General features: G+C 53.8%; 1 protein-coding gene across 4 annotated transcripts in view; it reads right to left on the reverse strand.

The window, feature by feature from the left end:
* Positions 1-225: 225 nt before the first annotated feature.
* The window catches only part of BEST1 (bestrophin 1), a 14,848-nt gene continuing 6,434 nt past the window's right edge, over positions 226-8,639 (reverse strand). For 2 of the 4 annotated variants that reach the window (XM_011942706.1, XM_011942709.1), the window contains 7 exons: positions 8,380-8,613; positions 7,317-7,471; positions 6,852-6,929; positions 5,948-6,100; positions 4,244-4,324; positions 3,779-3,930; positions 259-1,572 (listed from right to left, as the gene is read on the reverse strand). In XM_011942706.1, the coding sequence (XP_011798096.1) occupies positions 681-1,572; positions 3,779-3,930; positions 4,244-4,324; positions 5,948-6,100; positions 6,852-6,929; positions 7,317-7,471; positions 8,380-8,613 (1,745 nt within the window). In that variant the 3' untranslated portion in view covers positions 259-680. Of the gene's footprint in view, positions 1,573-3,778; positions 3,931-4,243; positions 4,325-5,947; positions 6,101-6,851; positions 6,930-7,316; positions 7,472-8,379; positions 8,614-8,639 lie in introns of all 4 variants that reach the window. The other 2 variants (XM_011942707.1, XM_011942708.1) reach the window with 2 other exon arrangements.

Here is an 8,639-nt window from a genome sequence, read left to right on the forward strand (position 1 = left end):
TCGTGTTGGCTAGGTTGGTCTCAAACTCCTGACCTCACATGATCTGCCTGCCTCCACGACCCAGCCCAAGACAAGATTCTGAAATAACATCCTTTGCTAAACAAGCCACAGATGTTTGCCAAGTTCCTGTCTAGCCCTAGAAGCAAGACTGAAACTGTTGCCCTTTTAAGTTTTCAATTATAATAGCTGGGTGTTCTGACTGAAAGTAACTGCTTGAGAATCCAGAAAAGGGAAGTTATACACTTCCTCCCTACATGATTGGGGCTGAAGTGGGGTGTTTCCAATTGGGTGAAAGTGGCCAGGAAATCTGGAAAAAAGGGAAACATCTGATTTTGTGACAGTTTTGGGCTGACCCCAAGGAAGCATGAAGTATTTCGGTGAGGTCCCCCAGGCAGTGAGAAAATGACCTAAGGGCCCTGGACACCCTCAATGTCCCCATCACCGTCGTAGGAATGAGGCAGTTGCGGCCACCCTTTCCTGTAGTGCTTGGGTACTACCCTAAATAGTCATGGGGAAGTGTTCATCTGTCATCCAGCTGACTGCCACCCCATGGTTTTGGGTCAGCCACCCTTGCTCAAAGTAAGTTGGGGCCAGTGATAACATCTGTTCAGCTAAGCCTGGCCTGTCAGCCCTGGGACAGTTCTCTAGCAGCACTCTGGTCAGCACAACCTCAGCTTCCTTCACCTGCTCCCAAGAAGTCTTCCTGGTGATAACAGGCTCTTGGGTGAAGTGAGAAAAGGTCCCGAACACTTCTCTAGGATCCCTGTGGAGGTGGCCAAGTATATAACCCAAGCCAGTGCTGGGCGTAGGTCCAGCATGCTCTGGCAGTGATGGAACCCTAGGAAATTGTGGAGGAAGGGTAGGTTCAGAGCAAGGGAAGCTGGGGTGGGGCACAGGGCAATACAGTGCCCCTGGTTCGGGTGGAGGACAGACCTGTTTTCTAAGGCCCAATAAGGATCCACGTGATCTTTTAGTGTAGCGTGTATGTTGGTTGTTGATAGTTCCAAAAGTTCTTTGAGATGATTTTCGGGGATCTCTGGCGTATCCGTCAGGTTAAACTCCACAGTTTTCCTCCTCACGTGAGATACTTCTGGGTGCTCCATCAAGGCCCCATCACTCCCTGAGAGCAATTCAGAACTGCTCTTGGCCCCAGAACTCACAGTCTTCAGGCTTTTGTCTTTGGTGTCTATGCCTGTGACACTATGAAGCTTTGATGGCGCTGATGGTTCTGGGGGAAAGAACATGGGAGTGGGGCTGAGGGGCGTCTGTGGGGCACTGTAGTAGCCTGGCCTCTGATACAGTGGGGCAGACTTGAAGGCGTCCACAGCCTTAAGCTTCCAGGCCTTGTTGTCTTCCGGGCCCCTAACGTTCTGTTTGACTGCCTTGTGGTTTTTGGGCAGGCCCTCGTGGAGAAGGGATTCCCTCTTGGGCCACAGTAGTTTGGTCCTTGAGTTTGCCCTGGGAGGATGGTGATCATGGGACTGCAGCCCTAGGAAGCGGCCAATGATGCCAGTGTGAGCGTCCTCTTCATCCTCCTGATTGGGCTGAAACTCCATCTCCTCTTTGTTCAGGCTGGAAAGAAGCAGGAGATGCAGGGCTGGGCCAGTGGACAAAGGACTAACACCTGGCCTTCTCCCTTACCCCCTCCTCTCTCTCGGTTGGCCCAAGCCAAGGCCACACCATCTTCCTCACAATACCCCAGTTCTCACCTCTCTCCTGATCCGTCCTGTACCTCCCGGTGATCCCTCCAGGCCCAGCTCACCTCACTGTTCGTTGACTCCCTCTTGACCAGAGTTAACACCCAACCCCCTCAACCACCCCTGCCTGGCATGTAAAGCCCTCCTCATCATTCACTTCCCCTTTAAAACCCCCCCACTCCAGGCAGTCAGAAACACTGGTGCCCTGGCATGAGTGGTGCAGATGAGGCCCATGAGTGACTCTGGGCAATGCCAGGGATTTGTGGTTCCAACTGGGAGTGACATCCACAAAGGGAAATTTGGCTTCCTAGCAACAGGCATCCCAGGAGCCCAAGACCTTTACCCTGCAAGGGAAAGCTTATCTACCACAGAGTATGGCCTGCCCTTGCCCAAGTTCAGATTTTTCCCATGTTCCATGGCCAGCTCCAGACCCTGCTGGAAGCCGCCTCCAGGCAGACAAAGGTGACTGTGTTCCATGCTCTGGCCCTTTCCTAGATGTCCAGTACTTTGTACCTTGTATCCAGAGTTTGAGGCTTGGGTTTGAGCTCCCTCCGTAAATTGCGCATTCCTTGGAGACAAGGTCTATGCTTTATTGTTCTGTTTTCAGCCTTCCCCCCCACACCTTCAGCTGCTGGGGTACAGACCATGTAGGGCTCAAAGTCATCCTCCAGAAATGTTTATGACCTAAGCAAGCCTCCAGCCTTCATTTGATCACTTTCCCAACTCTTCCTCAAACTATAGACTCTAGTTAAACTTGATAGCAGTCTAGTAGGATACTTGGTTCTTAAAAGAACAAGCGGCCAGGCGCGGTGGCTCACACTTGTAATCCCAGCACTTTGGGAGGCCAAGGAGGGTGGATCACCTGAGGTCAGGAGTTTGAGACCATCCTGGCCAACACGGTGAAACTCTGTCTCTACTAAAATTACAAAAATTAGCCAGGCTTGGTGGCAGGCACCCGTAATCCCAGCTACTCAGGAGGCTGAGGCAGGAGAATTGTTTGAACCTGGGAGGCAGAGGTTGCAGTGAGCCGAGACTGTGCCACTGCACTCCAGCCTGGGCAACAAGGGCAAAACTCCGTTAAAAAAAAAAAAAAACGGAAAGAGAAAAGAACAAGCGGAGAACAGCACTGGATACTGTGGAAGAAAACCTTGAGTATGAACCCTGACATGTGCCCAACACTCTCCAAGGCACTTTTAACTCTTGTCCTGAGGAGAAAGGAGCAGCTGGGATAGCCCTTCAGCCCACTGCAGCTCAAGAGGGATTCAGATGGAATCAGGGAAGAGGGACCACGTGAGGATAAGTCTGGCTGCTGTGGGTGGCCTGAGCCCTTTACTCAGTAGGAGAAAGTCAATTCAGGAGGTACCTGTGATGGCCTGGCTGCCTGCTAGGGCATGTTCGCTGCCCCTTCCCCATCCCAGGGAACCCCACTTCCACTTCCCATCCAAGCACCGTAGCTTATCAGAAAATATAGTTCTGACACCTATAATTCCAGCACTTTGGGAGGCCAAAGCGGGCAGATTACTGGTCAGGAGTTCGAGACCAGCCTGGCCAACACGGTGAAACCTCGTCTCTACTAAAAGTACAAAAATTATCCGGGTGTGGTGGTGGGCACCTGTAATCCCAGCTACTGGGGAGGCTGAGGCAGGAGAATCAGTTGAACCCAGGAGGCGGAGGTTGCAGTGAGCCGAGATCACGACACTGCGCTCCAACCTGGGCAACAGAGCAGGACTGTGTCTCAAAAAGAAAAGAAAACATAGTTCTGGGTGACAGGAGCCAGGTCCTAATGTTCCACTGCGTCACTGATCACAGGCTGTCCTTCGAGTAGCAGATGCACCATTTGCTAGCTATGTGGCCTTGGGCAACTTACTCTTTCTGAACCTGTACTTTAATCATCTGAACACTTGGGATAACACACCAAAATTATTGGGAGGAAAAAATAGTTACTATTTATAAAGAGCATAGTACAGTGCCTGACACTTACTGAGGCACCCAGTATGTATTACCTAGTGCTATTCTAAGTTCCTAGGCAGACCCTTGCACTAGAAGGGGCTTCCCACCCAGCCCCCTGGCACTGGCCACACCTGATGTTGAAGGTGGAGCCCATAAAGGAGGCTCGACGGAACTGGGCGGAAGCAGCTGTGTAGGGGGGGTGTGGCTCAGGCTCATTCCAGTACATGTCCGGCTCCATCCGAGGCAGGTCCTGGTGCATCTCATCCACAGCCAACAGGGACACCTGGTCACCAGGGACAGGAGAAGTCCCACAGAAAGGTCATCCCAGGCAGGACCTTGTACGTGCCTGATGACTTGGAGGAATCTCTCCCTCTCTCTGGACGTCAGTTTCCCTGTCTGTGAAATGGGGAGATGGGTGCCTGCCTGCAGCCTCAAAGATTGAGGTGAGAATCCTCTGAGTGAATGGCTGGCTGCAGGAGGGAGGAGGGAAAGGGGTGATCATTCACTGTGAGACCTCCCTACAGAACAGTGGGGTCCTCTCTTTGGGTCCACTTTGGGGAAGGTCCATGGTATGGCCTCTCTCCCTCTCTCCATACCTGCAAATTCCTGTCGACAATCCAGTTGGTCTCAAAATCATCATCATCCTCTCCAAAGGGGTTGATGAGCTGCTCTGCCACCTTGGGGACAGGTGAGGCTCTGTAAACCCTCAGGCAGAACTCCTCAAAGGCAGCCTCCCCACTTAAACCTCAGCTGCTGCCATTTCCACACCACATGATGCCCTTCCTGCCTGACCACTGTCTTCAAAGCCAGAGTTTAGGGCTGCAGCCCCCCACACCTTTGGGCACCCACACACTTCTGGACACAGCCCCTCTAATTCTCCTGAGTCAGTCCTTCCCTGAACACCCACAGCTGTCCCTGAGTGTATCACTTGGCTGAGTCACCCCCTTTATCTCACCTCATGTATCTTACCTGGAGTTGCATAATTTTATTCATTCCTGCAACAGAGATATATACTGAAGCTGGGCTGAACTAAAGGGTGGTCTAGGTGGGCAGATTCCTGGATAGCAATCTCTAAAATACCCTAACAAAGCCCCAAAGAGGTGGCACGCCTCTGCCTTCGGGGTCCAGGGGACATCTTGCAGGCCACTGGGGCACCTTGGAGAATTTCAAGCGTAAAAGTGTGATTTGTTTTGCTCTGTAGAAACCAAAGATAACTGGGGGGCAGGGGGAATTTAGAGGAATAGGAATGCATGCATATGTGTGTGTGTGTCAGTCACAGCGACAGGAAGGGCAGAGACGGAGACTTACACCCCCACTACCAAAAAATAAAGGAAGGTAGGAAGGGAGAGAGAGTGGGTGGGCAACAGAAGGAAGGAAAGATAAAGAGTTGGAGACAAAACTGTGATTCAGAACTCCTGTTTGGCATACTGGCAGTGGTGGGAGGGAATACCTGGACAAGCCGCTTGAAGTGAGGAACAAGACACTCCAACAGGCATCTTGAATAAGGAGAGGTGGTGCCAATCTGCCTTGTAAAGGGCAGGGGCTAGTGAACCTTAGGGCTTTGTTTTTTTTGTAGTGGTGGTTGTTGTTGTTGTTGTTTGAGACGGAGTTTCATTCTTTTGCCCAGGCTGGAGTGCAGTGGCGCAATCTCACCTCACTGCATCCTCCGACTCCTGGGTTAAAGCAATCCTCCTGCCTCAGCCTCCCGAGTAGCTGGGATTACAGGTGTGCGCCACCACACCTGGCTAATTTTTGTATTTTTAGTAAAGATGGAGTTTCACCATGTTGGTCAGGCTGGTCTCGAACTCCTGACCTCAGGTGATCCACCCGCCTCGGCCTCCTAAAGTGTTGGGATTACAGGCATGAGCCACGGCACCCGGCCTCAGGGCTTTGTTTTAAGCAGAGATGAGAAGTATCCTCACCAGCAGGGCCTGCCACTGCCACTCCAATTCCATGAATTCCCCTATTCTCCGGACAAACGTTTGAAGAATATTCTCTTGAGGGAGCAGCAAATGGTTAGACTGACTGAGCTCTCCCTGTCCCTCAAGCTGCTAAGTCTGGGCCTTGGGTACAGCCTTGGAAGCAGACCCAGGCCTCAAGAAGGCCCCGCTGGAGTCTCAGTTTCCTCATATGTAACAACATGGGAATGTGCAGACCAGAAGGCTGTGGTCAGGGCCCTGCTCGCTGCTTTCTACCCATGAGACCTTCCTTTCCTGACAATGCGTCCTCGTCTCAGGCAGCTGCTGGCCATGACCCCTCTGGCCATGCCTCCAGCCGAGAGGGGCCCTGGAGAGGCTCACCTTCAACCAGCCAACATAGAAGAAGAACTGCAGGAATGTGAAGACAGGCACAACGAGGTCCAGCTCATGGCCAGGGTAGGCCTTGGCCGGGTTCAGAAACTGCCGCCCAACTAGACAAGTCAGGAAGAAGCTGTACACCGCCACAGTCACCACCTGGAAGGAGGAGGAGGAGGAGAAGGAAGAAGAGGAGGAGGAGGAGGAGAAGGAAGAAGAGGAGGAGGAGGAGGAGGAGGGTGCAGCAGCAAAGGGCTAGGTGGGAACCCTAAAATCAGGATGCTCCCGGGGCTGGGAGTCTGAGACAGGAGACCGAGGCCTTGTTCTGACTTGCACACTCACGTGACTTAGAGTCTCTGTTACCCCCCCCCCCACTTTTTTTGTTTGTTTGTTTGAGACAGAGTCTTGCTCTGTCGTCCAGGCTGGAGTGCAGCAGTGCGATCTTCACTCACTGCAACCTCCACCTCCCGGGTTCAAGCGATTCTCCTGCCTCAGCCTCCCAAGTAGCTGGGATTACAGGCATGCGCCACCATGCCCAGCTAATTTTTGTATTTTTAGTAGACATGGGGTTTTGCCATGTTGGCCAGATTGGTCTCGAACTCCTGACCTCAGGTGATCCACCTGCCTCAGCTTCCCAACGTGCTGGGATTACAGGCGTGAACCACTGCGCCTGGCCAACCTCTCTTTAAAATGGGGATAATCACACCACCTCTACTGGACTGGGTCAGGCAGGAGCCTGGTCTCTAAGAACTCGGCACTGCAAAGTCTAGACCCAACTTCAAAGTGCGGACCCAACTCCTGGGGGAGCCACTTACTCAGCCTCTAGGTGAGCCCTTCCCATCCCAGCTGCTTCCTTGGTCCTTCCAGCCTCAGTTTCCCAAAAGAGCAGCCTCGCCAGCCTAGTCCTCACCTGTGTATACACCAGTGGGATACTAATCCAGTCGTAGGCATACAGGTGTCCACACTGAGTGCGCAAGGTGTTCATCTCCTGGGGGGCAGCAGGGAGGGATGGGGTTCTGAACACCACCTGCCCCCACCCTGGGCTCGCCCCCACTCTTCTCCAAGTACCAGGGCCTGGTACTCGTGGTCCATTCCTGGTTGTGTGGTCATGGGCAGCTCACTAAACCTCTTTGTGTCTCAGCTTCCTCATCTATCAAAAAAGAACCAGGACCTCACAGACTCAGAGAGGAAGGAGGGGCATCTGAGGAGGGACCACCTCGGGCTGTGGAATGCTGTTGGAAAAGATTCTGCAACCCCACCTCAGGCTTTGGGAAGACTCTTGGGGGCTCGAGCCTTCTCTTTGCAGGAAACCTTGTTTCCTGTGGACCACAACCCTTCCCACTCTGCGGCAGCCCTGTCTGCACAGTGGGCTCACGTTCAGCAGGCTCTGGAGCAGGATAGGGTCCCGGATTCGACCTCCAAGCCACGCCTTCATTGACAGGTTGGCAAACCACACCCAAGGCACCCAGAACATGTTGTGTGGTAAGCTCAGCTTCTCCAACTGCTTGTGTTCTGCTGGGGTCATAAAGCCTGCAGAGGGGAGTGAAGAAAGCGGTGGGTGGGAGAACCTGTAGAAGGGATGACTGGCATCCGGTGGCCAGGCCAGGACCTGCTGACCTATAGGATCCTCAGCACTCCTTTGCCATCTTCTTTCTTTCAACAACAACAAAATTTCTGAGCACCTACTGTGTGCTATTCTGGGCTGGGCATGTGGGCAGGGTATTTATTTATTTCCAGAGACTGGGTCTGGCTCTGTCACCTGGGTTGGAGTGCAGTGATGTGATCCTAGCTCACTGCAGCCTGGAACTCCTGGGCTCAAGTGATCCTCCTACCTCAGCCTCCCGATACTCAGCCTCAGACTACAGGCACAAGCCACCATGCCCTGCTAATTTTTAAATTTTTGTAGAGATGGGGGTCTCCCTACGTTGCTCAAGGGCGTCTCAAACTCCTGGGCTCAAGCGATCTTCCCACCTTCGCCTCCGAAAGCGCTGGGGTTACAGGCGAGAGCCACCACGCCTAGCCGGGATCTGGCTTAGTAACCAGGACCAGTTCAGGCAAGGCTGAGGGGGAGTCAGAGACCAACGTCCCATACCTCCAGAGTGGAAACCGGAGATCAGAAGGGGAAAGGGCAGAGGGAGGCAGACCCTAGTACCTCAGCAGTTCCCAAGCCATCGCCCTTCTTTCCATTATCCCTCAAGGGTCCTTAGCCCTGCCTCAGACTCCTACTCTCTGAGGGTGGGCTCCTGGCCGCGCCCCACCTTCAGACACCTGACTCTGTCCCGCCCAATTGGACCCCCAAATCTTGACTCCACCCCCCTCCTGGCTCCACCCGATCCCCGAGTCCGGGGGACTTTGGCTCCACCCATCTTCCATTGCGGCGGAGCCCATCACGGCCCCTGGCTCCGCCTCATCCGCCCCGTTGCTCCGGAGCCGCCCACCTGCTTGCACCAGGTGCTGGGCGCTGGGGAAGCGCTTGTAGACCGCGGTGCTGACGCTGCGCAAGATGAGCACGTTGCCCAGGTTGGCGTAGCGGATGAGCGTGCGCCGCAGCAGCCGGCCTTGCTCGTCCTTGCCTTCGACGAAGCCCGACACCAAGCTCATGAGGCGGTCGGGCCACGGCAGGTTCTCGTACTGGTTCCACCAGCGGGTCACGACCAGCGTCACGTAGAAGCCTGGGCAGGAGGGGCAGGGGGCGAGG

Source organism: Colobus angolensis, unplaced genomic scaffold (genome assembly GCF_000951035.1).
Source record: "Colobus angolensis palliatus isolate OR3802 unplaced genomic scaffold, Cang.pa_1.0 Scaffold21, whole genome shotgun sequence".
Lineage (NCBI taxonomy): Eukaryota > Metazoa > Chordata > Mammalia > Primates > Cercopithecidae > Colobus > Colobus angolensis.